This window comes from Protopterus annectens, chromosome 7.part1 (genome assembly GCF_019279795.1).
Source record: "Protopterus annectens isolate FY-2018-M chromosome 7.part1, PAN1.0, whole genome shotgun sequence".
Taxonomy (NCBI): domain Eukaryota; kingdom Metazoa; phylum Chordata; order Ceratodontiformes; family Protopteridae; genus Protopterus; species Protopterus annectens.
The window spans coordinates 423,138,187-423,165,804 of record NC_056740.1 but is presented as its reverse complement, the minus strand read 5'-3'; the positions used below and the strand labels follow the sequence as shown (position 1 = coordinate 423,165,804).

General features: G+C 45.7%; 1 protein-coding gene across 1 annotated transcript in view; it reads left to right on the top strand.

Moving 5' to 3' along the window:
* IFRD2 (interferon related developmental regulator 2) overlaps positions 1–27,618 on the top strand; it is a 677,402-nt gene that overhangs the window by 251,625 nt on the left and 398,159 nt on the right. Inside the window, exon 7 of the mRNA XM_044078882.1 lies at positions 10,442–10,620. Coding sequence (XP_043934817.1) covers positions 10,442–10,620 — 179 coding nt within the window. The remainder of the gene's footprint in view (positions 1–10,441; positions 10,621–27,618) is intronic.

Sequence of the window (27,618 nt, the reverse complement as noted above, 5' to 3'; positions counted from 1 at the left end):
CTTGTGCCCCTAGGAGGAAAACTTGCCCTTCATGCAAAAAACTGGATTTCCATCACCAAAGACAGATGGGTCCTCAACATTGTATCCCAGGGGTACAAATTTTACTTCCACTCACTGCCAACCCCAAAAGGGTTCCCAGACCTTTCTCCAAACCAGTGGGCAGAGGCACAAAACCAAGTTCAATCCCTGCAAGGGCTATAAGGGCAATTCAACCTGTTCCTGTGGAACAGATATGTCAAGGATTCTATTCCAGACTTTTCCTGGTACCCAGAAAAGAGGGCACTTTGTGCCCAATCCTAGATCATTCTATTCTCATCGCCTTCCTGGTGGTACCAAAATTCAGAATGCTCACCCTGCAGCAGCTTCTACCTATGCTAGCCAAAGATAACTGGTTAGTCACCCTAGACTTAAGAGAAGCCTATCTGCACATCCCTATAAGGGAGCCATGCAGGAAATATCAGGGCCGAATCTATGCATTATCAGTTCTCTCCACTTCCCTTTGGCTTATCCACTGCTCCCTGAGTATTCACAAAATGCCTGGCTCCAGCCACTGCTTACTGCAGACAGAGAAATATTCAAATTTACCCATACTTGGACGACTGCCTGATTCAGGGAGACTGGCAGGAAATGCTGTTGCAGCACCTGACACTTGTAAAAAAAAAAAAAAAAAAAAAAAAAAAACTTCTAACCTCCCTGGGGTACACCATCAACGAAAAGAAATCAAAACTAGTTCCCAGTCAAAAGATTGTATTCCTGGGAGCAAGCTTGGACACAGCATCCCAGATGGCATTCCTCACTCCAGAAAAACAAGCCTATCTGACAGACTTTTGTACTCAAATGGCCACCAAAACCCAGTTTATCCGCAAGGAAAATCCTGCAGGCCCTAGGGTTCATGGTCTCATGCATCCTACTAATTCCATATGCCAGACTGCATATGAGGAAACTTCAATGGTACCAAAATCAAGGAAAAAACAGGACCAAGAACAAGTTTGAAGACCACCAAGCTGACACCACGAAATTCGAATAAATCCAAAAACTGGTCTTTATTTTGAGAAAAAACACCACACCAATGTCACGTATCACAAGCGCTTTCGCTAGGATATTCCTAGCTTTATCAAGTTGTTGGAACCTTCTGAAACATCAGCTTAAATAGCTGCTTGTGTTAATTAGACAATCATAATACAATTAAAAAACTGATCAATTACCATTCATCTAATTAGGTAGGAAAACTACCTATCAAGTGCAAAAAGATTTTCTTAACAATTCAAATATATTACATGGCATACTTCCATACAATTAAAAAACTTAACATTACATATCCTATCTCATCATAACTTATAAAATTGTACTATGTACATTTAAAATTTTTGTTAAACCAATTAAAATAACATGTGGGTGTGCTGCTACTTGCACTGTCAAATCTTTACCCAAGTGCATGCTTATAAATAGAAGATCTGAAGTAGGCAGACTTCATTTGTCTGCAACCTGTGGGTATCGGATCCGACCTCGGATCCGAGCCGGCAATTCAAAAGCTTAGGCTCCGAGCTCCTAGCTCCTCCCTCTTTCCCATAACCCCTTGCCAAGCCCTGACTGACCTCAGATTTCGTTTGCCGCTTTCAAGTTGCGACGGATTCCAGAGCTCCTAGGCAGATAAGTTGTTTTTGACAGGAAAATTTTCAAAGACCTTAACTTTTTTAATTTTATTAGTTAGAAGTGATTGTGTTAGGCTTTCCTCTCTCTTTATTTTAAACTTTTCTCGGGTTTTTGCGTAGTTTGTGTGTGTGTGTTTGTTGAGGCCTGTTAGGGCTTAACATGTCTGAAGCCCATAAGGCTGTATTCTCTAAATGTACCGAGTGTGGCCATAAGCTGTCCCCAGCGGATGGCCACACTCGATGCGTTAAATGCTTGGGGGTTGAACACCTGTCATCTGGTTGTACCATTTGTGCAGGGTTCAACCCCCGGGCTTTGAGGGAGCGGAGGTCGAAGCTGGTGCTGGCGGGACTTCTCCCTCCAGATACCGCTTCGGCTTCTGCCCCTTCTACTCAGCAGGCAGTTGCTGTGGGCTCTCCTCCTCCGGCTGGGACTCAACCTCCCTCTAAGATGCCGGAGGAGAGAGAGTCTTCTAGGGAGAGAGAAGAAGGAGAGGCACAGGGAGAGGCACCACAAACGGAGAGCTGAAACCTCCAGTTCGGCTCCTCCATCTAAGCGGGCCTCCCCTGTGCCTTCTAGCTTTCCTCCTCCTCGGCTCCACTCCCCTCGGTTCTCTCCTGGGCCCGAGGAGGAGGAGGCTAGCCCTTCAGCGAGGTCCCCGAGGCGGCTCTCTAGGTCCGCTTTGGTGGCCTCCACCAGATCCACATTCTCCATGAGTGAAGCAGATATGGACCGGATGATGAGAAAATTCATCCAGGCCCAAATGCAAATGGGAGTGCTCCTAGCCCCCATCCGGGAGGGGCTTGACCCCTTTCGCCCCTTTGGCTCCTTCTCCGACCCATACCATGGGTTCGGAGCTGTCGGCGCCGGGCAGAGTTGGATCCGGGTGGGTCGGATCCGATGGGTCGGCGCACCTCGGATCCGTCCCATCCCTTGAGTGCTTGGTGCCGGACCCGACCTCTCGAGCCGAGGACCGAGCCTCGGGTCCGAGGGAGCTGGTGTATCTTCGGCTCCGTCTGGTCGGAGCACACGGTCTCGGATCCGGCGGTCTCGGCTCTGGCTCCGATCCGTCGTCGGATCTGAGTGGGGTCGACTCGGGGTTTAGAAGCTGGCTCCCCTCGGCCTTCGCCGTACTGGAAAGGGCACTGTTGAGGACTACCGGACCCCCGGTCCCTGCCACGGTTCCATCCCGCACTCCCTTGCAGTTGGGCCAGGCCCCCACCAGCCTGTCCCAGGGACAGCCCGCCTCGATGTCCCAAGTAGTTCCCTTGGAACATCCAGCTGCGGAAGAGTACTCCTCGGACAGCCCCCCCGAAGAAGTACCTCGGGCGTAAGTGCAAAAGGAGGCACATGGACTCCCCCGAGTCCGTTACCGAAGACACAGACTTGGATGAAGGGGAGGGCTCCCCAAGGTCACCACCTGAAGACGTCTCATTTGGAGACATTATGGAAATGTTGAGGATCGGGGGGGGTGGTCTGCCCCCAAGGCCTCCTCAGACGAGTCTGTGTTCTTGGAGGCATTCGAGGCGGGCCCATCTACCTCTTGGGTGTCCCCTCCTGCCGACCCTCTGGTGGACCTTATATCCATCAGAGCGTGGAAGGATCCGGACACCGTTGAGCCTGTACCCAAGCGTCCTGACTGCATCCTTTCCCCTCCGGCGGACCGCACTCACTGGAGTAAAGGCCCCCCAGTAGATGCCAGATGGCTGCAGCCACTAAGAGGGAATTGGCCCAGGAGAGTCCCTCTATGCATCCTCTGGGCAAGGAGTTCCGCTCGATGGATCGCATCGGGAAGCGAGTTTTCAGTTCAGCAACCTTCTCATTGAGAGCGCTGAACTACATGGCACACGTCATTAGGATGCAGCGGGATCTGATTAAAGAATACGCTGCATCTCCCCCAGAGTCCATGTCGAGTGAGGATAAACAGGTATACTCCACCCGAATGGCCACTCTTAGATCAGTTTCGAATACATCTATGCGGCTGCTTTCTCACGCTACTGAGGGAGCCGCTAGAGCCAGCGGAGCAGGCCTAGTCATGAGGCGACAGGCCTGGCTCCGCCACTGTGATTTCGCAGAGCCCTTTAAGGCGACCTTCGCGAATGCCCCCTTCGATGGTTCTGCCTTGTTTGGCAAAACTGTTCGCGAAACATTAGTCCAGAGCGAGAAGGACGGGAAGACGCTGTCTGCCGTCGGAGTCCGCTTCTCAGCTCCCCAGAGGTCCTTCTCGAAGAACCAAAAGGGACAGAAGAAGATGTGGTTCCGGAAATCGCAGCAGTCCCAACCTGCTCCGGATAACCAGTCCTTCCGTGGCAGAGGAGGACGGGGAGGTCGCCGTCCCAGAGGCAGGGGGGCTCCTAGCAACTTTGGGTCCAGAGAACCTTTCTCTGATAGACCCACGCAGCAGCCCTGAAGGGTTGCCCGGCTGTCCGTCTCTGGAGGCAGTCGGGCGTTCGAGGCACCTGACTTCTTGGGAGTCCATCACAACAGACCGTTGGGTGCTTCGTGCTATCCAGAGGTTATACAATTCCCCTGTACAAGGTTCCCAGATCTCGCAGCCTCCCAGATGTTCCACCCGACCAAAGGGAGGCAGCAGCTATCAAAAATCGGACAGCTGCTAGAAAAAAGAGCTATCCAGTGCGTCCCCCCAGATCAAACCGGGTCAGGGTTTTACTCCAGGTTCTTTTTGGTGCCAAAGAAAACGGGGGACTTAAGACCAATCTTAGATCTTTCCCTGCTGAACCTGTCAGTAACCAAGCAAAAGTTCCGGATGGTCACCCTTCAATCTATACTCCCCCTCTTGAAGGAGAACGACTGGATGTGCTCCATCGACCTCAAGGACGCGTACTACCACATTCGCATGGACAGACGGTCCAGGAGGTTCCTTCGCTTCCGGCTGGGAGCCAGTCATTACCAGTTCAGGGTCCTCCCCTTTGGTCTCACCTCAGCCCCCAGGGTGTTCACCAAGGTTCTAGCGGTGGTAGCGGCCCACCTGAGGCTCCAGGGATTACAGGTCTTTCCTTACCTGGACGACTGGCTCCTGACGGCATCATCAAGGCATCTTCTGTGCTCAACCAGGGACTATTTTCTTCGTCTAGCCCCAAGGCTGGGCATCACTGTCAACTGGGAGAAATCTTTACTGCACCCCACACAAGCTATAGATTTCATAGGAGGAAGGCTAAACACCAGGTCAATGCGAGCCTTCCTCACTCCAGACAGAATTGCCAACCTGAAGTGTCATGTAGCAGCGGTCCTGCAACCATTTCCAACTGCAGCTTCGGTCCTGAGGGCCCTAGGTTCGATGGCGGCAGCTATCCCGCTTCTTATTCATGCACGCTTACGCATGCGGGTTCTTCAATGGACCCTTCAGGTTCAGTGGTCCCCTCTCAGTTCTTCTCTCAACACTCCGATAGCGGTCAGCAAAGCGTGCAAGGATTCCCTTCTTTGGTGGCTTCTTTCTCCGGAGCCCCTGACAGGGAGACCTTTTTGTGCTGCATTTCCCCGAGCCACAGTGACCACGGACGCTTCTTGCCTCGGGTGGGGGGGGCATTCTGCGGGAAAGATTGTCCAAGGCATGTGGAACCCCACAGAGACGTCGTTGCATATAAATGTCCTGGAAATGAGGGCGGTGCTCCTAGCGTTGCAAGCACTTCACCACGTTCTTCCTTCAGGGACTATTGCGATTCAGACAGACAACATGTCGGTAGTCTGGTACATCAACAAACAGGGAGGAACCAGGTCCTATCCCCTTTGTCGAGAGGCCATGAGAGTCTGGGAATGGGCAATTTCCACCAAACGCTTTCTGGTAGCAACGCACATTCCGGGAAAATCCAACATCCTTGCGGACAAACTCAGTCGCACCATTCTTTCACCTCACGAGTGGTCTCTCAATCCTCAGGTAGCGAAGAAGATTTTTGCCGTTTGGGGGCAACCCTGTTGCGATCTTTTTGCCTCTCCCTCAAACGCCAAATGCAACAATTTCTTCGCTCTGCTTCCCCCACCAGGGGAATTCCCGAGAGATGCGCTGGTGCATGCTTGGCCTCCCGGTCTCCTTTATGCCTACCCTCCACTACCTCTGATGCAGAGGCTTCTGCAGAAAGCCAACAGTTTGGGGAGCAGAATGATTCTCATTGCCCCGTTCTGGCCTCGTCAACCCTGGTTCCCCTTTGTATGGTCTCACAAAATCAATCCACCCTGGATTCTGGATCCGATTCCGGATCTCATCTCCCACCCTCTGGGAATTTCGGTTCCCAATCTACGCACCCTGAAATTGACAGCTTGGCTGCTCCAGTTCCATCCTTGATTAGGACTCCCGGTATCTCGTCACCGGTCAAGGCCATTTTAGTGGCAGCTCATAAACCTTCCACCAGGCAGGTTTATCGGAGTAAATGGAAGAGATTCTCTATTTGGGCGGTTCAGAGAACTTTGGATCCTTTCTCAGCACCTATGTCAGCAGTGCTGGATTTTTTAACAGACCTCTTTCATCAAGGGGCAAGTTCTTCCACGATTAAGGTACAATTGGCAGCCATCTCGCATTATCATGTTGGTCATGAGACAGCTCCCCTCATGACGGCTAAATTGTGCAAAACCTTTCTCAAAGGGATTTTTTTGTTGAGGCCTCCAGTCAAGGAAATTGTACCACCTTGGGACCTATCTTTAGTTCTGCAAGCCCTTACTGCTCCTCCCTTCGAGCCTGCAGCTTCTACAGACCTTAAGTACCTTTCCTGGAAGACTGCCTTCTTAGTAGCTATCACTTCAGCCAGAAGAGTGTCTGAACTTCAGGCTCTATGCGTCAAGCCTTACCTTTCTTTCTTTCCAGATAGGGTGTGCCTCAGGACCAATCCATCTTTTCTCCGAAAGTCTCTTCAGAATCTAATATCAACCAATCAATCAATTTACCTGTGTCTTTTCCCAAGTACTCAAACAAAGGAGAATACAAATTGCATTCCTTGGATGTTCATAGACAATTACGATTTTATATTCACAGAACAGCTGGTCACAGGCAATCAGATCAGCTGTTCGTCTCCTTTGCTAAATTTGCTTTGGGTAAAGCAGTGTCTAAAGTCACACTATCTAGGTGGATTGCTAATTGTATTCTGCAGGCTTATGACACTTCAGGTAGACCTGCTCCTCAGAGGGTTACGGCTCATTCTACTAGGGCAGTCTCCACGTCAGCCGCCTTTAAGTCCCGTGTGTCATTGGATGATATCTGCCAAGCAACCACTTGGTCCCCACCCCATACCTTTATTTCTCATTATAAGGTGGATGTTGTTTCCAGGGGAAGAGCATCCTTTGGCTCAGCGGTGCTCCGGAACATCCTTCCATGATGGCCGCCCAAGATTCAGGTAGCTGGGGACTCTGTCCCACAGGTTGCAGACAAATGAAGTCTGCCTACTTCAGATTTAGAAGTTATGTACTCACCATAACGTTCCATCTGAGTAAGTGACTTCATTTGGATGCAACCATCCCCCCTCCATCCCCCTGACCTTTATAGAGCGAGTTTTTAGGCTTTCTTCATGTACTGTAGTCAGTATTATTTAGGCAAACTCAATCTGAGGTCAGTCAGGGCTTGGCAAGGGTTTATGGGAAAGAGGGAGGAGCTAGGAGCTCGGAGCCTAAGCTTTTGAATTGCCGGCTCGGATCCGATACCCACAGGTTGCATCCAAATGAAGTCACCTACTCAGATGGAACGTTATGGTGAGTACATAACTTCTAATTAGACATAAACATGTCAAAGTGTGTGAAAGAGCAGGTAAAAAAACTTCAATGGTACTTAAAAAGTCTTTGGTGCCAACATTCTCAGGACCTGTAAACCGCCATTCCTATCATACCCTGTCTAAGGACAGATTTTCTTTGGTGGGCAGCAGCATGCAACCACAACAAGGGACTGTCCTTTACTCAACCCCATGCTGCCCAGACCCTAACCACAGATGCATAAGACTGTCCCTGGGGGGCACACATGGACGGCAAGTGCAAAATTTCAGGGCCACTGGAGCCCAAGTCAAATTCATCTGCAAATCAGCCAAAAAGAGATGCTAGCTGTGCAGCATGCTCTGACAGCTTTCAGATCCCTACTCTTACCAGGACACACTGGCTAATAAAAACAGACAACACCACAGTTATGTGGTACATCATCAAGCAGGGGGAACCCACTCTTACCCACTCTACAGGCTAGCCATGGCCCTGTGGAACACAGCCTTGGACATGCAGGTCCATCTGCAAGCTCAATTCCTGCCAGGCAAACAAAACTTACTGGCAGACGACTTAAGCAGAAGTCTCCTAGACCCACACGAGTGGCAATTGGAGCCCAGCACCTTCAACCTTCTGATTCAGAAGTTGGGGACCCCAGAGGTGGATCTCTTTGCCTCCCCTTTCAATCACCAGCTCTGCAAATTCTGCACCAGGACACTCAAAGCAGGGCCTGGAAAGTGGATGGCCCTATCCTTCAAGTGGGTAAATCTCTCAATCTATGCCTTTCCCCCTCTGCCCCTTCTCTCAAGAGTATTGCTCAGGACAATTCTGATTGCACCGGACTGGCCACGCCAGCACTGGTACCCACTCCTGTGCAGCCGGTCACCAGTGCCACCCTGGCACCTACACCAGAACCCAACCCTGCTCACTCAGCAGGAGGGACAGATGTTGCATCCGCAACTGCAAACCTTAAATCTTGCAGCCTGGCTTATTCCTTGAATTCTCCCCCAGTAACCACCCTAAGCTAGCAGGTGCTGGATGTCATTCTTGAAGCCAGAATACCCAGTACAAGGAAATCATATGCTGATAAGTGGAAAAGGTACTGCTCCTGGATTCACTCTAAAGGAGAGGACACAACTCTGCCCTCCCTGCCTCTAATCCTGGATTACTTAGCAGATCTACTCCACAGGGGCCTATCCTTCTCTTCCATTAAGATTCATGCCTCTGCCATTTCCGCTCATTACAACACTGAGCCACCTCTCTTCTCTCACCCTCTTATCAGACCGTTCATGAGAGGGACAAACAACTTAAGGCTGACAAGGAGAGCACCCACCTCTGCTTTGGACCTTAATTTTGTACTGGAAAAGCTTACCCCCCCCCCCCTTGAGCTTGCAGCGTCAGCAGAGTTAAAATTCCTCTCTTGGAAAACAGCCTTGCTTCTGGCCATCACTTCAGTGAGAAGAGTGTCTGAGCTACAAGCACTTATGGCTGTGGAACCCTTCATTATTTTCCATGCTGACAGGGTTTCCCTCAGGATTAACCCTTCCTTTTATGCTTAAAGTGGTGTCCAGTGAGCTCTTAACCAATCTATCCATTTGCCAACTTTCTTCCCTAATCCTCAAAATAAAGGGGAAGGGATCCTGCACTCCTTGGACATGCACAGACAGCTCAGATTTTACCTTGATAAGACTAAGCCCTTCAGTAAATCTGACCAGTTACTAGTCAGCTTTGCACCACGGGCAGAGGGCAAGGCCATTTCAAAACAAACAATTTCCAAATGGATAGCACACTGCATCCATTTCTGCTACAAACACCATGGGAAACCAACCCCTCAGGGGGTCAGAACACATTCCACTAGGGCAACTTCTACCTCTACAGCATTCCTCAGGGGAGTCCCTACCAGGGACATCCTGGAAGCTGCCACCTGGAGTTCTGTACACACCTTCACCAAGCATTTACCACTTGCCTATCTTTTCCAAATCTAGGGCGGGTTTTGCAACAGCAGTCCTGCAGGGCATACTAGCCAGCCCCAACTCTTCTTGACTGCCTCCACCCTTTTTCAGCTTTGGGAATCTACCCAAGTGTGATGACTGCAACAGTGAAGAACACAATACAGTTGTATACACTTACCATAAATGTAGATGTTCAAGTGTAATCACTGTTGCAGTCCTTGTTTCCTTCCCTCCAGCCACCTTGTCTCTCTCTCTCTCTTGCCCCTTTCAGGGGTATTGGTATTTACTTTTAAGGCAAAAAAAACTGATGTAATGGTGTCGCCTGCCTGTTTTTATACCCCTGATGACCTGACGTCTGTCCTGGAGTGACAGCAAGTGATGCAGAAATGCTAAGTCTCTGGTATTCGAGCCGACTGAGGGCTACCTGCAGGGAGATAACCCAAGTGTGATGACTGCAACAGTGAATACACTCAAACATGTACATTTATGGTAAGTGTACACAACTGCACTGTTCTCCATACCCCTGCATGACGTCATGGACAGTGAACATCATCATATTTCCATGGATCACTGGCCTCCTGTATGCTCCTCCTGTCCCAGGGGTCCTTGTTGAACGCAAGACAGAACTCTACCAGATTTATTCTGGTAGCTCTTCTGTATGGCCCTTGTAGTCATGTTTCTTCTAGGTATTGCAGCTGATAGGTGGGTCCAGTCTTCCCTGGAACCCCCCACTAAGATTTGATTCCTTCTGATCCACAAAGGACATCATTGGAGTATCCAAACCTGACCAGCTCCAAACTGTGGTAGCCCAGGTGATATGTGCTTGTTTTCTGTTGGGGACTAGTGTTTAAGGAATGTGTGCCATATTCTAAGTGGCCAGAAAACTCCTCAGTAGGTGTTTAACTTTAGAAATGGAATAGCTTTTCCATGTAGTGTGCCACACAAGGCAAGGCACCAGTTGAAGCACCAGGACCTGTCATTCTGATTTACTCAGAATAGCTTCTCTAAAGCCTCAGTTGTAGTGGATCTGTAAAATGTTTTTAAAGCTGTTAATGTAAGTATCATCTTTACATTTTAAGTAAAACTGGCTTTTGAAGTTATGTATACAGTAATGTCGGATGATAGTTTCATCTGTTTGTTTTTTATTTCAGAATCTTATTTCCTGCATGGCGTGTTTGGAAGGCATTTTTATTTCCCCTTATAACAAAGGGGATCACCTTGTTCCTTCACATATGCCTGGAGTCCAGCTTTTGCATTGTAATACTTTGCAGTCCTGGACATTGCTTCTTACAATCTGCCCATCTTCTCGCATAGAAAAAATATTGGAAACGTAAGTGAAATTATTATTTTTTTTTTTTTTTTTTTTTTTTAACTTGTATGACCATATCCTAACATATAGAACTGAAACTGTTTTTATGCGTGATTTAGGAATTGCTGTTTTCTGTTGGAATTAGAATTGCTGCTGCTGTTCACATTACTTGAACTGTCTGATCACTTTGTGGTGTTTATTCTTGAATGTATGTTGTGTTGCCAAGATCTTTCTCTTTGATAATATGTTCAAAAAGAAAATGCATGAAGAATATTAATGCATCATTAAATGTTTTAGTGCTATGCTGGGACCTTAAAGCCACTAAATTTCTTGGAGTCAATATTCTTGCGATGGGACTTTGAAGTTTGATTGTAACCTTCATTGTTCTCCGCACCACCTTTGTCTGGGTTCTTAATATTTTAGACCACTGTTAAAAGTACAGGCTGAACCTCATTGAGTCCTGAAACATAACACATATCACTGTCCCTTCCTTTTATAGTACTGTACAGGTTGTGCAGCTCACTTCAGTGAGCAACTGGTCATGGCAAAATGTTTCCCAGTGCTTTCAACAATTCAGTCTAGACAATCATTTCTTTTGACATAAGTCGTTTGTAAATCCTTTTAGTTCACTAGATTTGTACTTCTCAAGTATTTGAAGAGACATGAAGTAGTGATCCGGTTTGTCTTGCATATGTTATATTTGATTATTGTGAATGCATTCATGCTGCTTCTTAAATGAAGATAAGTGAAATATAATAAAATCTTTACAAACGTTGAGTATTAATACTAATTGCACTGATTGATAACGCACGCACTCAGGTCACTCCACAACAAGTACAAATATGACACTGTCATTGTCCATGTTGGTGTGAATGACCTGAGACGTACCTCCCTGGACTAAATGAAAAGTGACATGGAGGAGCTCTCCGATCTTGTAGCCCAAGCAGGTATGACCCTAGCCCTGAGTAGCATCCTGCCATCACCCAGAAGGATACCACAGTACAAGGACAAAATGATTGACTTCAACAATTAGCTAAGCTTCTGGTGTCATTCTAAGGGGATCCAGTATTTGTCTGCCTGGGACGACATGATCGACAGACCATGATGCTTTGCCAAAGATGGCCTGCACCTGTCTCCCTTGGGATTCTGGATACTAGCTAAGGCTCTTGCCACCCCTATAGTGCCTTTTTTAGGCAAGGTTCAAATGACAAATTCACCACCGTAACAGGTACAAGCAAGCAAAATCTAAGGGTAATGCTACTCAGTGCTAGAAGTCTAAACCTCAAAATGCACTCACTCGAGGCACTCCTTAAAATGGAGAACTTCAACATCTGTGCAGTGACAGAGACCTCGTTCAAAGCTCCAGAGAGCACCCCTGCGTTACCAGGCTATAATTCATACCACACCTTTTGGCCACCTAACCCGGAACGAAGCACTAAAGGTGGAGGTGTGTCCATATTCATTAAGGATATCCACACCTCCAGGCTAGTTGCACAGCATATTGCATCCAAGATTATCCAAGTGCAACTAACTCTGGGCAAGACCGCAATCCAAATTGTAGCTTGCTACAGACCCCCCACCATGCCACATGATTCCCACTCCTCATTTCTTGATACACTGGAAAGTATTAGGGTACAACCCAACACCATAATAATGGGCGATTTCAACTAATCCACCATTAACTGGGAAAACTACTCATGTGCCAACTCTTTTGTTCAACTTTTTCTGGAATTCATAAATTCCAACGCCTTGGATCAACTTATTCACACCCCCACCAGGGGCAGCAATATCCTAGACCTGGTCATTACCAACATGGACAACTGGTGTTCCACACCAGAGGTCAATTCCTCGTTGGTCAGATCCGACCATGAGCTAATCACCCTAGACATCCACATCCTGCCCCCACCCCCAATTAGGGAAACCACTGTAAAAAACTTCTCCAAAGCCAACTTCACACCTCTTAAGACAGAAGTGGCAGACTTCATGACACCCATGCAGACGGACAATAGAGGTACGACTGCTAAATCCTACACAAATGCACTTTATAAGCACTTACACGAGTGCATGGATCATGCTATCCCTAATAGAACCAATATGCTATTCTCCAAAAAAAGGAAGCCAATCTGGTGGTCCTCTGCCATAAACAAACTCTACAACAGAAGAAAGAAACTGTTGCAAAAAAGAGTAAAATTCCATGACTTGAGGAACTCCCTGGTCAACCTCAGTAAGAAGCTGAGATCCCTCAAAATCCTCCAAAGCTAGTTACGAAAACAAAATTGCCACTGACTCTAAAGACAACCACAAAGCATTCTATAGTATGTCAAGAATCTCAATGGCAACACTCAGATCTGCTCTGAGTTGCAGCATAATTGCACTAAATATACAGAACTAACTGATGTTGCCAACATCCTGACAAGATAGGCTCAGTGCTAACTTTACCCCCTTCGCACCCCCTAGAGGGCCCATCTCTATACCGGAAGAATGCAAAGTTCCTGTAATCACGGCCGCACAGGTAAAAACACACACTCTCCAAAGCCAAGAAGGACCTGACAGTATCCCAGGCTGTGTTGCACACAAACTACAGAATGAACTGGCACCCTACCTAAGTACCATGTTCAATCATAGCCTCACCTCAGGCTTTGTGCCCACTCAGTGGCGCACTGCGGCGGTTATCCCACTCCACAAAGGGGGAGCCATGACTGACCCCAGGAACTACCGCCCCATTAGCCTGATGAGCCTGGTCTGCAAGGCCATGGAATGTATCATCATGGAACTCATAAACAAAGGTGTTGGTAATCCCCAAACTCTGGACTCTTCCCAGTTTGAGTTTGTAAAAGGCAGATCATGTCTCCTAAACCTGATTGACTTCTTTGAAGCAGTCACCAAAGCCATAGATGAGGGTAAGGTGGTTCACACAGCTTATCTAGATCTCGCCAAGGCTTTCGACACCATCCCCCACTCTGGAATTATAGATAAGCTCACCAAACTAGGTATAAATCCCTGTGTCACAAGATTGGTTGCCAACTGGCTCACAGACGGAACCCACACTGTGAATGTAGCAGACTCCAAATCCGACTTCAGACCAGTGACAAGTGGAGTACCACAGGGTTAAGTCCTGGGTCCTCTTCTGTTTGGTATCTACTTCTATGTAGTACAGGCTAACACAGAAGGTCTTTGGCTAACAAAGTTTGCAGATGACTGCAAACTAGGAGCCATAATCGAAACTCCTAACGATGTGGACATACTACAAAAGGGCCTCACTGAGACAGATGCCTGGTGTCAGACATGGCCTGAAGCTCAGTGCCAAAAAGTGTATCGTCATCCCCTTTGGTAAAAACTCTGTACCCATGAACTACCACATAAGTGGTAGTCTACTTAACGCCGAAAATGTGATGAGACCTTGGGACACAGGTGGACAGTAGTCTCTCCTTTGATAATCACATCGCCACAGTGGTCAGGAAATCCTTCTATGTGGCTCACCTCATCACAAAAGGTTTCTCATCCAGAAAAAAGAGGTCATTGTTCCCCTCTACTCATCACTCATTAGACCCATTATAGAGTACAACACCCCTTTTGGTATGTACCTCACAAGACATCTACAACAACTGGAAAGGCCACAGAAATACCTCACAAAGAGGATTACTGGCCTCAAACGGATGCCCTACACAGACCATCTCAAAAAACTCCAGCATTACTCCGTCGCATATCACCTATTCAGAGACTATCTCTGTCTAACATACAAAGCTATTTCAAACCCAGAGTTGTTGGACATGCTCCACTTAAAGAAATCCCAATCCCTCCGAGCTACACGCTCTAGGGATCTAAACCTTGTCACCACAATAAACAGAACATGCTGGAGTGATAGATTCCTGTCCCAGAGACTTCCCATACTGTGGAACAGACTACCTGTCTATGTCAAACAGAGCTCCTCATTAGCACTCTTCAAGAAAAATCTTGATGATTGGATGGGAAATAGGAAATTCACCCCGGGGATCACTTCTGTGGCTCTGCTCGACAGGGGCACAGGAAAATAATTTTCTTGGGTGGCGAAAGCCAGGGTACCTTTTTGGCTAGGCTTTTTGGATAGGCCGTAGGGCTAATAGCCTAGTACATACCTATGAACCTGTGATTGCTTGCTTTCAGCTGTTTGGACAGGAGGCAAGCAGTATAATTTGTCTGTCGCGTCTTCATTTATGTGGACTGTTACGTGTAGTTTGTAATCGCTTGTTTAATCAGTTAAAAGGTTTATGCCTAATTACTGTAATACTAAATTCCATTTATTGTTCCTGCATACCTCCTGGTAACATTGTGCACAGCGTTGGAAGAGGTCAACTGCCCCTGGAGCCTCGCCACTTTTTTGGACACTCATGTGGAGCTTTTCTCCCCGGGCCTCTGCTGAAAATGGACGTGTGTCCAGTCGGACTATCCCAGTAAACAAATGTAAAATAATAATAATAAAATACTGCACTCTTCTTTTAGTGAGTGTGTGTGTGTAGTTTTCATTTTCAGGTTACTGAAGTACTTAACATGTCTGATTACTTTTTTTTGCCTCTGGAAGGCTACTTTTACAGTTTTAGACATTTTTAGCAGTTTTCCGTTATTTTTAAAATTCTTTCCTACTGATAGTTTTGTGGACGTCACTGATTTCAAAATAGAATAAATTGAAGAAAATCGAGCTTCTTCGGCAAACTCTGTTCACTATCCCAGAAATGCCATCTGAGGAACTAAAGCACTGAGTTTTATAGTTCCGACACAACGTTCAGGTCCTGGCAGCAGGCAGCGTCCTGCACTCAGTCCGATAGTCTAACGTGAATTTGTCTTACACTTCTCGAGTATATTTTTCATAAATTCCATTTATTGTCCCTGCATACCTCCTGGTAACATTGTGCACAGCGTTAGAAGAGGTCAACTGCCCCTGGAGCCTCGCCACTTTTTTGGACACTCGGATGGTACAGATTACAGAAACTTGAGAAGAAGCTAGAGATGAGAGAGTCCAAGACTCTCATAGACTTGGAGAAAAGCATATGACAAGGTCCCAAGAAAGCTGATCTGGGCAGTATTGCGGTTGTTTGAAGTCCCATAAACATTGGTAGAATTAGTGCAGGCTATGTACAAGGACCCAATGACTCAAGTACGAACAGTGTTCGGCTTCACAGGGGGGTTCACAGTGGTGTTGGGTGTACATCAGGGTTCAGCTCTGAGCCCACTGCTTTGCTTTTCATACGGGTGATGGACTACATTAGCAAACAAGTTTTAGGGGGTGGATCAACAAAGCTGCTGTATGCAGACGATGTGGCAGTACAGGCAGACTCTGACCTAGAACTTCAGCAAAGGATAGGAGAATGGTATGCAAATCTGAAGGCACATGGGATGAAACTAAGCACAGATAAGACTGTGGTGATGGCAGAAAATTGGGGAAATCAGAAGAAGAGATAGAAGGGAAGATAGTGGAACAGGTAAACAGCTTCAAATATCGGGGAGGAGTAGTTAAGGAGAAGGGTGGTGTGAATGGACGCCAAAGCTAGAATCAGAGGGGCTGCAGCCAACTGGCAAAGTATCAGGTGTAGTCTATGACAGAAGAATGCCAAAGAAGCTGAAAAGTAAGGTGTACAAGACAGTGGTGCGACCAGTACTACTCTATGGTACAGAAACCTGGGCAGTAAAGGCAGAACAGTTGAAGAAGCTAGAGGTGATGGAAATGAAGTGCCTGAGAAAGGTGAAAGGATGCACACTGTGGGGCAGACAAAGAAATGAGGACGTAGGAGCAGAAGTAAAAGTAGCTCCAGTTGCAGAAAAGATCAAAGAGAACAGGTAACGGTGGTCTGGACACCTGTGTAGAAAAGCAAAAGACAATCTGGTGAGGAAGATTTGGAACAGACAGGAAGAAGGTAAGAGGAAGCGAGGACGTCCAGTAAAGAGGTGGATGGATTGTGTGAAAGATGATCTGCAACAGTCCGGCATGAGTGTTGAAGAAGGCAGGATTGTGGCAATAAATTGAGAGTTTGCGACAGTTAACACGATACCCCGACCCCATGTAGAAAAATGGAAAACAAGGGGGCTGTCCTGATGATGTTTTAAAAAAAATAGTCCACTGTTTGCTGCCTTAAGCCCTTTGAACCTTTTGAAGTGTTCATTTGTCCCCAAATTGTAAGCTGAGCAAAGATGCACAGGGAGGAGTTTCTAGTGTACCTCTGGCCACTGTGTGTCAGTGATTGAAAATGCTCAATGCAAGAATCATTGTGTTAGTCCCATGTGCAGCCTCCAGCCTTAGTCATTACATTGTCAAAAGGTTGTAAAGCTGGAGAACAAGTAGTGGTCACAGCGCTGTCTGGATTTATATTTGTTAACAAAATAACCTTCTGGTTAAGAACTAATCCTTGTATTTAAGGGGTAAAATGAAACATTTCAAGGCTTTTATTGAAAAGGCTCACTCTCTCTGCCATAAACCGGTGTGAGGAAAAGGTTTGTTTTTTGCTTTCTTGTAATTTGTATTGCTTCATTGTCTCTTTCTATTTTGTATGTTGTGTATTTTTTTGTAATGCATTTCCTTTACACTGTGTCTTAATTGTATTCTACTTTTAATTACATATTCAAACTAGGAAAGAGACCAGAGCTCATATTTGTTTCTGTAGTTGCCCACCCTTTGTTAATTTCACCACATATTTCCTTTTCATTGGCTGTTGTCAGTAAGCACAATTATCATTTTGTAAAGTCACTCCCCTTTAACTATTTAAATTTATTGGCCATCCCACTGTATTCCATAGAACCAGAATAATAAGTGCCCACCCCCTTCCACTGTGTCTTACTCTTTTAAAATTAGTGGTTCTCCCCTTAGAGGTTCTCCCCTTAGATTGCTAATGCTTGAGTTACCCCCTCTTTCGTATCTAACTGCTTAGTACACACTGCATCTCTTAGGATATTAACCCGCTTTTTTTTTTTCATCCTTTCTTTAAAATCTGCAGCATCTCGTCCAAGACTGCAAATTACTGGAGAGTCTACTTTCTAACTCTTGGCAGTCATCTTAGAGTAGGTGCTTCTTTCTCTCTCTGTGAGAGAGGGAGCATAGGGGCATTGTTTGCTGGAGACTGCTGATCACTAGAAAGCCTGATAACTGTTTTCTATGTGCCAGCTTGGAATTTTTGCTTAGCGAAGGAGCAAAGGGCATTGATTCCTGACTCTCTGAGCAGTGTCTGTCTGTGTGAGACCTTGATTTGCGGGAGAGTCCCCTCTTTAAATCATTCTTGACGAAGTAAATTCTTTCTCAGTAAGTACTGCTTGGTTAACTGCTGTCTAACCTGAAATACGTCATCCATAAGTCATCAGACTGTACTTAGTTTCCTCTCAAGTGTTTGGCAGTGCCCTACATACATGCAGGCACCTTGAGCTGACATTTTTCCTGTAAAAGCACCCTTGATTTCACCAATACCTAGTTGCAACACAGCACAACTAGTTTGCAGTGACCAGCACTGCCCCCAGAATTGCAAACCAGATACTCCTGACATTACATTATATTCTCATCATAACCATCTTATCAATAAAAAGGGACTGTTGCCATGAATATGAACTTTCCCACCATGTTTTCAGCTTGGTGGATATGGGCATACTAAGGCAATGTAAACGTTGCTTCATGTTTACGGGCAACCAGCTAATTCTCAATCAACTGATAGGGTATGTGAGAGATGTGTTTGCACAATGTCACGGGAGACAAAGCTGTCACATAAAAGTAGTCCTAATGTCAGTCAGGTTGCCAGTAATGCACACGTTGAGTCCGTCACACACACAGTACAAAGCAGACACATAGACCAGCATACGCTAAGGCACTTAAATGTAAAATTCCTGAACCCCAAAGACCTCCTAGACAAAGTACACACAACAAATACCCTGAGCATCCCCGAATGCACTCTCTTTTTTTAAAACAACTCCCACATCAACACATAGTCACATCTCATGGAGCCTCTACTTCTAAGCCCATGAGGCAAGTCACCACACAATCCAACATTCTAGTGATTGCAGACTCCATTGTGAAGCACACTATCTCCCTCTCACCAGTTTGAGTAAGGAGAAAGTCAAAGTCTTTTGCTTAATAAGGATCTGCCTTATTACGCACACACATGGGCCTTGGACACAAGTACGAGCATGACTTAATCTTAGTCCACGTGGATGTAAATGACCCGAGACTTACCTCCCTAGACTGTATGAAGAGAGACATTGTGGAGCTTTTGGAATGTGTCCCAGGCTGGTATGAGCCTAGCATTGAGCAGCATTTTACCTTCTCCAAGGATGATGCCATAATGTGAACAGGAGGGATGACTGACATTAATAATTTGCTTAGTTTTTTTGTGTCATTTTAAGGGGGATTGCCATATTTGTCAGCATGGAAGGAGATGGCAGACATCCCACGCTGCTTTGTCAGGGATGGCCTGCACCTCTTCTCTGTAGGCTTTCAGATACTGGCCAAAGCATTATCCTCCCCCATAGTGCCTTTTTTAAGCAATGCCAAACTTAAGTTGCTTCCAACATAAATCAAAGTCAAGGAAATCTAAAGGTGTTGCCGCTTAATACTAGGAGTCTAAATGAGAGTGTCTGCTCCCTACAAGCTCTCTTCATCCTACGGAATGCTCGTCAGTCTAGTCACTGTGACATGGTTTAAAGCCACAGAGTGCACACTGGCAATGCAAGGCTATAATGCCTTCCATACATTTAGACCAGCTACTACATAGACAGGGACTAAAGGTGGTGGTATCTTGATTTTACATTAAAATATATATATATATACCTCAGGGATGGTCAAACAGGGCAATGCACTTGAGCTTCTCCACCTTTAGATCACTATAGGCAAGATCCCATACCATTTCCTTGAAATCTGTAGGTCGCCCTTTATGTCCCAGGGAAACCCATGACTTGTATTTAGGCTTACTGGAAGTGTTCACCATCCAACCCAATACCATATTCATGGGTGACTTAAATTACCCCACTATTAACTAGGAGTCATATACAACACAAGACTTGCAGATACAGATTCCTGGATTTTGTAAACACAAACTCCATAGACCAGGTTGTTAATATGCTGACTAGGGGCACAAACATACTTGATCTGGTCCTCATTATAATATGGGAGATTGTTGCACACCCAGTAGTGTAATGTCCTTGCTGGTAAGGTCAGACCACAAAACTGCCTCCTTTTGAAGTAAAAAAAATAAAACCCGGAACCTCGGCTAACCATGGAGTGCTCAGAAACTAGTCTAAGGCTATTTTCCTACTATTAAGTGATTAAACTGTCAACATTTCAAGCCCCCATAAACCCTGCAAACACCACTGCCTATGCAGGAACTCTTCACAGAAACCCTATACAAGCATGCTAACTGCTGCATAGAGGCAGCTCTGAGCACCAGGAAGAAATACAGAGCTAACTAAAAAAAAAACAAGCCACTCTGGAATCGCAGCATCAATAGGCTGTATAGGTTCATAGGTTTATACTAGGCTATCTGCCCTGGGGCATTTACAAGCCTAGCCAGACTGTGTTTGGCTTTTGCCACCCTTTTAGATCGGTTTACTGTGCCTCTGTAGCGTAGGTCACAGAAGATGGCCCTTTTAAGGTTAGTTTACTGTGCCCCTGTCTAGCAGGGACACAGAAGAGATCCCAGGGGTGAACTTATGATCTCTCATCCACTCGTCAAGATTTCTCTAGAAGAGGGTCAGTGAGGGGCTCTGCCTAACATGGACTGGGATTCTGTTCCAGAGTGAGGGCAGCCTCTGGGATATGAATCTGTCCCTCCAGCATGTCCTATTTATTTCTGTGCTGAGGTTTAAGTCCCTGGAGCGTGTAGCTCTAAGGGATTTGGATTTCCTGAGGTGGAGCTTGTCCATTAATTCTGGGTTGGACATGGCTTTATACGTCGGGCATAGATCACCTCTGAGTAGGCGGTAAGCAACTGAATAGAGCTGGAGTTTCTTTAGCCGAACTGCATAGGGCATCTGTTTGAGTCCCTTGATCCTCTTGGTGAGTTACTTTTGGGGCTTTTCCAGTTGCTGCAGGTGTCTGGTAAGGTACATCCCAAATGGGGCATTGTATTCAATTATGGACCTGATGAGTAGAGGGGCACAATGACCTCTCTTGTTCTAGATGTGAACCCTTTCGTGATAAGGTGGGCTATATAGAAGGTCTTTCTAACCACTCTGGCAACGTGATTGTCAAAAGAGAGGATGTTCTTCATCTCACATTGCTGCAGTCCTTACATATGGGTAGTCCGCTGTCCTCGGTCGGCCCGAATACCAAAGTATTAGGCTGACGTCGGTCAAGGCGCTTAAAACTGACATCAGGACGTCAGGGTACAAAAGCGCATGACCAACGTCATATCCTCAGTCTTTTTTGCCGCATGGTCCGATGCAGAAGCAGCGTTGCAAGTGCCGTTCGGCGTTCTGAAATTTTTCGAGTTCGAAGTTTCAGACAGAATCCAAGTTGGCTAAGTACCCGTTGGGGATTATTTTGGTTTTTCTTGCCTCAGTGTAGTACCGGATGTCAGAAAAGTGAATAATTGTATTTCTTGTGGGAAACAGATACCGCATAGGGATTATCATTCTTTGTGCATTCCTTGTTTGGGGCCTGAGCACGACGTAGTCGGGTGTCGCTTTGTGCTAGGTTCAATAAGCGCACTATTGCGAAGGTTAGATTGTGCTAGGCTGGTCTTGAGCGGTGCAATTATAATATGCCGCCGGATTCTCCGGCCCGCTTCCACGAAGAAGCGCAAAGACAAAACAGTTAAACCCAGGCAAGATGAGTTGTCCGTTCCGGACGCCGGTTCTTTAGAGGCTTCAGTGGAACTGGTGGGTCCGACGGAGACTTCTTTAGAGTCTCAGGGGGAGACTTTAATTTTGCAGGATGTGGCCTCTCTTGAGGCAGGGCAGGCTGAAGGGGCTTCTCAGGTTACTGTACTCCCCTCCCTTCCCAGGGTGGTTAGGCCCTCTCCTTCTGTTTCCAAGGCTTCTCCCAGGGGCAGGCCAGGTTTAGCATCTGTTGGTGTCACTCCTAGTTCAGCGGGGTCTGTGCCTAAGAAGCACATGCTTAAAATGGCAGAAGATTTGATTACTCTGATTAGGGGTTCTTTGCCCCCTCCTGATAAGAGGCCTAGGGTGGAGCCAGAGTTGGGAAGTTTTGAACAGGCTTAGGGAATTTTTGCTTTTACCTCAACATAGGCCCTTAGCTATTCCACCTGTTCTGGATGTTGTGCAGGATGTGTTTTCAGAGGCTTCGCTTAATCCTGATTCTCTGCCTCCTGCGCCTGTTAAACCAGATAGGTATTACAGGGTGCCTGAGGCTCATAAATATCTTTATAAGAGTCCTAGGGCGGACCCAGAAACTATTAGTCAGGGACCCAAGGGTGTCAAGGCCTCTGTTGTAAAAAATCCGGTTCCTCTAGATAAAGAGGCCAGAGCTTTGGATAGATGGGGAAAGAAGGTCTATACTTCTTCTACCTTAGCAATGAGGGCTTTGAATTGCCAGTTTCATATGTTGAAATATCAAAACTTTCTTCTTTCTCAATTGAAATCTAAGGTGGATGCTCTGGCAGAAGGCATTGAGTGTAAAGAATTACAAGATTTGGTGCATGTCTCTGAGCAGGTTGGTAAGCATTCTTTACAATGTGGTTTTGATGCTGTGCAGGCCTCGTCTAGGGTGGCTGCCACTGGTTCAGTTCTTCGCAGGCACGCCTGGCTGAAGGATCAGAATTTTTCTGACCATGTTAAAACAAGGATTTTGGATGCTCCTTTGCAGTCTGAAGTGTTGTTTGGTCCACCTGTGGAATCAGTCTTGAAGAAAATGGAGGACAAGGCTAAGTCTATGCAGACTGTTAAGGATTTTTTGCAAGTTCAGCCTCCAAAGTTTAGTAGGAATTGGCCTGCTAAGGGGTGGACGTATCCTTCTTATGATTCTCAGTCTAGGGGTAGATCTAGACGTGGTAGGGGTAGAGCACAGAGTTCCTTCAGACCTAGAACTGGAAGTTCACCTGCACAATCTTCGAGTGAGGGTAGGGGTCAGTCCTTTCGTAAACAGGCCCAATGACCTACTTTTTCAGCTGCCAGATCCTTCTTGCCTGGCAGCACCTTTGGGAGGAAGGTTGGCACTTTTCAAGGAAAATTGGATTTTAATTACCAAAGACAAATGGGTACTGGATATCATACACCGAGGTTACAAGATGTTCTTCATTCCACATTGCTGCAGTCCTAACTATTGGGTAGTCCGCTGTGTCCAGGCCCGAATACCAAAGTATATGGCTGGCGTCGGTCAGAGCGCGCGCTGGCGTCGTACGTCACGTCAGGGTACTATCATGCTGGCGCGACAATCATATCCTCAGTCTTTGCCGCATGGTCCAGTGCAAAGCAATTTTGTTCTTGGTTTGTTTTTTTTTCTTTCTGAGAAGTTTTTTCAAACCGAATCAAAAATGGCTAAGTGGCCCGTTGTTTAATTTTTTTTTTTTTTTTTCTCCGAAGTATTTAACCGATGTCAAAAGTGATGAATAGTATTTGACATTAAGCAGAATACCTCATGATTAGATTATGCTACTTTGTATACCTGTGTTGACCTTGTTTAGGGTTGCGTTGTTGGATGTTGCTTTGCTATTATGCTGTGCTTAACACTATTAAGAGAGAGAGAAGGTTAGACAGTTTAGTGTTTGGGTTTGTGTATAAATGTAAAAAATGCCGGCCGGCGCCTCGGGCGCCACTTCGGCTTAAAAGCAAAAGGAAAAAAAGAACCCCCAGAGTGTGGAAGAAGGGACCAGGTTGGAGCCAGAGGTCCTTTAGGTCGAGGTGTTCCAGGGGGAGTCTTGGAGGTCTTTTCTTTGTCAGAAGAGGTTTCTCAGATGTTTCCAGGATGTTACTGAGGCTCAGGGGCTTTCCAGCTGTGGAGGCTTCTCTCTTCTCCAGGTGGCCCTCCTTTCTCCCAGGCTGTTTTGAGGGCAGGCCAGGGTTTTCCCCAAGTTTTGGGTTTCTGGGGTGGGGTTTTTGCTTTGTGGGGGAGGGATATTGCTTAATGGTCTATGCCTGAAATGAGGAAACATATGCTTAAATGGGATTAGTATGAGCAGCTCTTGGGTTCTGCTCCTTCCGGAAGCCACGAGTTGAGCAATGGAACCTGAGTTTGAGAGTTTCCTTTCTACTCTTTCAGGCTCTTCTTCTGATTCTTCAAGAGTCTCCTCCCCTATTCCTTCTCCTCTGATTTCTTTTTCTTCCTGAAGACTCTTTTCCCATTGAGAATTTCAGTGATTTCTTCCATGAGGATTTCTTTAAGGCTGAAGGAATGCTTGTTCTTGAATTTCTGGCAAAGATGGGAGGCTTTTTATTTTTGAATTAGGTTTTTGCAGAGGCTGCCCTGGCTTCCCCGATCCTGATTCTGTTTGCCTGAATGTTTTTGCAACCAGATCCTCTTATCCCTGCTCCTTCTGAAAACTGTAAGTGGTAATAGGGGAGATAGGAAGCCTGAAGCTCATAAGTATACTTTCCAAGGACCCAGAGCCCAGAAACTGTCTCTCTCAAGGGCCAGGAAGTGAAGGCCTCAGTTGTTAAAAAGATGGTCCCCTAAGATAATAGGGCAAGGGCTTTGGATAGATGGGGGGCAAGAAGTGTATACTTCTTACACTTTAGCCATGAAATTTTCTTTCATCAGTTTACTCTATTTGAAATCAATTTATCTTCTTTCACAGTTGAAATCCTAAGGTGGATATGTTGCTGGCCGGAAAGGAAGGGGTGGAGGTTGCAGTTTTTATTTCATGTTGTGCGAACTGTGAAGGTGGCCAGGTTGGCCAATGTTCTTTGTTTTGTGTGTCTCGCTCCTCCAGGGGTGCCTTTGGAAATGTTTGTTCTTCGACAGACAGCGCGCTTTTGGTTAGAGATTTGCAGTCTTGCAGCTTGTTTAAAGGTTTTTTTAGATGCTCCTTTGCAGTTTTTTGGTTGTGTTGTTTAAAGGAGTTTTTTATAGGTGAAATTGAGGACAAGGCAAAATGCAGTCTGTTTAGTTATGCTATTGATTTGCTAAGGTTCCCCTGCTAGTAGAAGTAGTCTGCTAGGGGGGGTAGGTTCAGCAGCTTTGATTCCCCCTAGTTTCAATTGCTAGGATGTGGGGGGGCAGGCAGGGGTTTCTTTAGGCCCTACTGCAGGGTGAGTCCTGCCTGTCTTCTTGGAAAATGAGGCAGGGTTGTCCCTGCCATTAAGCAAACGCACCGCCTGTATTTTCAAACCCAGCCTTCTTTCTTTTCTGCCAAATTGGGGGCCCTCTACCAAAGACAGAGGGGGACTGTCTCTTTTTCTCCACAAATACAGGTTTTATTTCTGGATCTGTGCCAGATCCTCTACCCATACAGAGTTCTCTTCATTCAAAGACCTCTGTGACTCCAGGCATGGGCCATTTCCTCCACTTCAAAAAAAGAGGCTCACAAGCAAATTTCTCTGTTATTCACAATAGTTTCCAGCAGGTTCGGTTCCCAGAAAGAAAGCAGAGTCTAATTTGGCTGCTTATATGTATGAATTTCCTACCTTCAGGAACGTATCTGACAATTTTGGATTACCGCGTCACAGCAAAACCTACTGGACAAAAATGTTGAAACTAAAACAGCTTTTACCATGGCTGGAGGAGAATCTCTGGATGGCCACTAACAAGGTCTTTTGGAAGCTTATACCTTTAAGCCTATAAGTGCATAAGTATAATCACTCTGATGCTTTTGGCTTTCTTCATTCTCATTATCAGTTCTCTCTCTACCTCTCAGCAGTGCCCACTGCCAGAGTATTCACAAAGGTTCTGGCTCCAGTGAAACTAGTCTTTCAAAATTCATGCTCAGTGCCTCCTAACCTTACTGTCTTGAATGAATGGCTCAAACTCAAAAAAGGAAAACTAGCATTTTCATTTGGAATATGTCATAGCAGTGCTAAGATGCCTTCTGTGATGTGGTCCTCGTCTCAGAGTCTACCCTCTTACAAGACATGTGCTTTCTGGGTGTGAGACTGAAACAGCAGGCACAGCAAAGATAACTGCCCGGAGCGACAAAGAATCAGGACCTTCCGTCTTTCAAATCTATCCATTCAGTTCTGACTATTTGACAGGTGGAATGCCAAACTGATGTCAGGAAGGGTTGGTGGTGTTTGGGGACCAGTATTCAACAGCATACCAGAACAATGTGTGGTTTCTCATAACTATATTATCACAAAAATGCCAGGAGGATACCAGAGGAGGAGGGCAACACCTACCATTCAAATGTAACCTTGCATGGGCAAGTCATTTCTGTGAGACTCACAAGGGACAAGGACGGCTGGGCGAAGTCAGAAATGGAAAGACTGAGCAGACAAGTATCCCTGTGGGAGACTACATCTACAGACAGAGTGGAAGAAGGAACACTTGATCTGCCAGCAAACAATGTCTTTTCTCAAGTTAGGCAACAAACTTAGCAGTCCGCAGTTATTCCAACACAGGGAGGATGTGGTTCAGTCGTGCGAGCAGACAATGATTCTGCAGGAGTTACTTTCAAAGGGCACATGTTGATTCTAACAGACAACACTTCCCCCATTGTGGTACATCAATCAGGCAACAAGGGGGAGACCACTTAGCTTCCTTGCAGGTTTGTACAAAGAGGTGGGAGTTTCTGCGGGGAAAGCGGGAACTCCTTCTTTCATGTGTTAAACAGACACATCATGGATCCCCAGTTGACAAAGGATCTTCAGTGTCACACTCTTGCCGCACGGACAATGACTGTTTCTTCATCACATTAAACTCACCTGACTACCGCTTTTCTGTTAGACATTTTCATTCATCACTTCTTGGATGCCTCCTCTTTCTTCTTCAAAGGATTCCATTGGTGTTGTCTTCAGGTGTCCTCTTCTGGCTATTCTTCTTTTCAGTCACTAAAGACTTCGAGATATGACAAATTTTGATGATTTTAATAATCCAGCCACCTCCTGAGCAAGCCTTGGTACCACACCTGAGGTCTCACCTAGATGGATGGGGCCTTTCCGACCATTTGACCCATCTTTTTCTAAAAGCCTCGCAATGTCAATTTTCACTTCCTTCATCTAACAGCCTCACATTCTCATATTCTGTTTTGATGATTCAATGGTCTCAAAGTAGTCAACATTAAGTATCTGTACAGAAAGATGGAAGAGATTTTGGATTTGACCAAACATTAAAAGATTTGATTTTATTTTTAGTGCAATTTCTTATTTGGTTTGGAAGAAAAATGCTGGTGGAGCTTCAATTCTTCTTTGAGTTACTTTCATTTCAGTTGGACAAAATTATTTTCTGGATTTTTAAGATTCATGCATTAATTTCATCCTTGTTCACCATGATCACCATTGTTTTGTTTCCCATTACTTTTTCAAGACTATGTTTGGGTTGTCATAGAGAAACTTGCATCAGCTCTTTGAGATTTCCTACTCTTTAGCCTTTTCTTGGCATACTAGACTCTTTTACTTATCATACTGACTGCTGACTGCTGCTTGTCATGAGCAGACTGTTTTGGAACTTTTATGCTTTTGATTTTTCTAAAGGAGAGATTTTGCTTACTTCCTCATCAGGCCTTATGATTTTTCTTTTTTTTTGGTTCTTTCATTTTTCTGCAGGTTCTTTTACTGTAGGTCCTTTATGCCTTGAAAAATTTTTAAACTTTTGTTTAAATCAAACTATTCATTTGGAATCTGTTTTTGCAGATCCCTGAATTTTTTAGAAAGATTTTGCACATCTTGTTATTGCAAGGCAGGATTTCACTTTATTATGCAGGACTAAAACCTTTTTTGCAGGGGATTCATTTTTGATTTTTTTTTAGAGCTTTTGCTGTTCAACATGGATTTGGAGGAAAACTATTTGATTTATGCATATATTTTAAGTCGGATTTCTTTTGGTTTTTTCTTTTGAGGCCTCATTCCACTAGGGGAACAACCACTTAATATTTCTGCCTCCAGTTCAACTACTTTTTTTTGTCAGTTCCTACTTGGGTTCAGCAGCTACTTCTGGGAAGCATTTAGTACTTCCTCTACTTATAA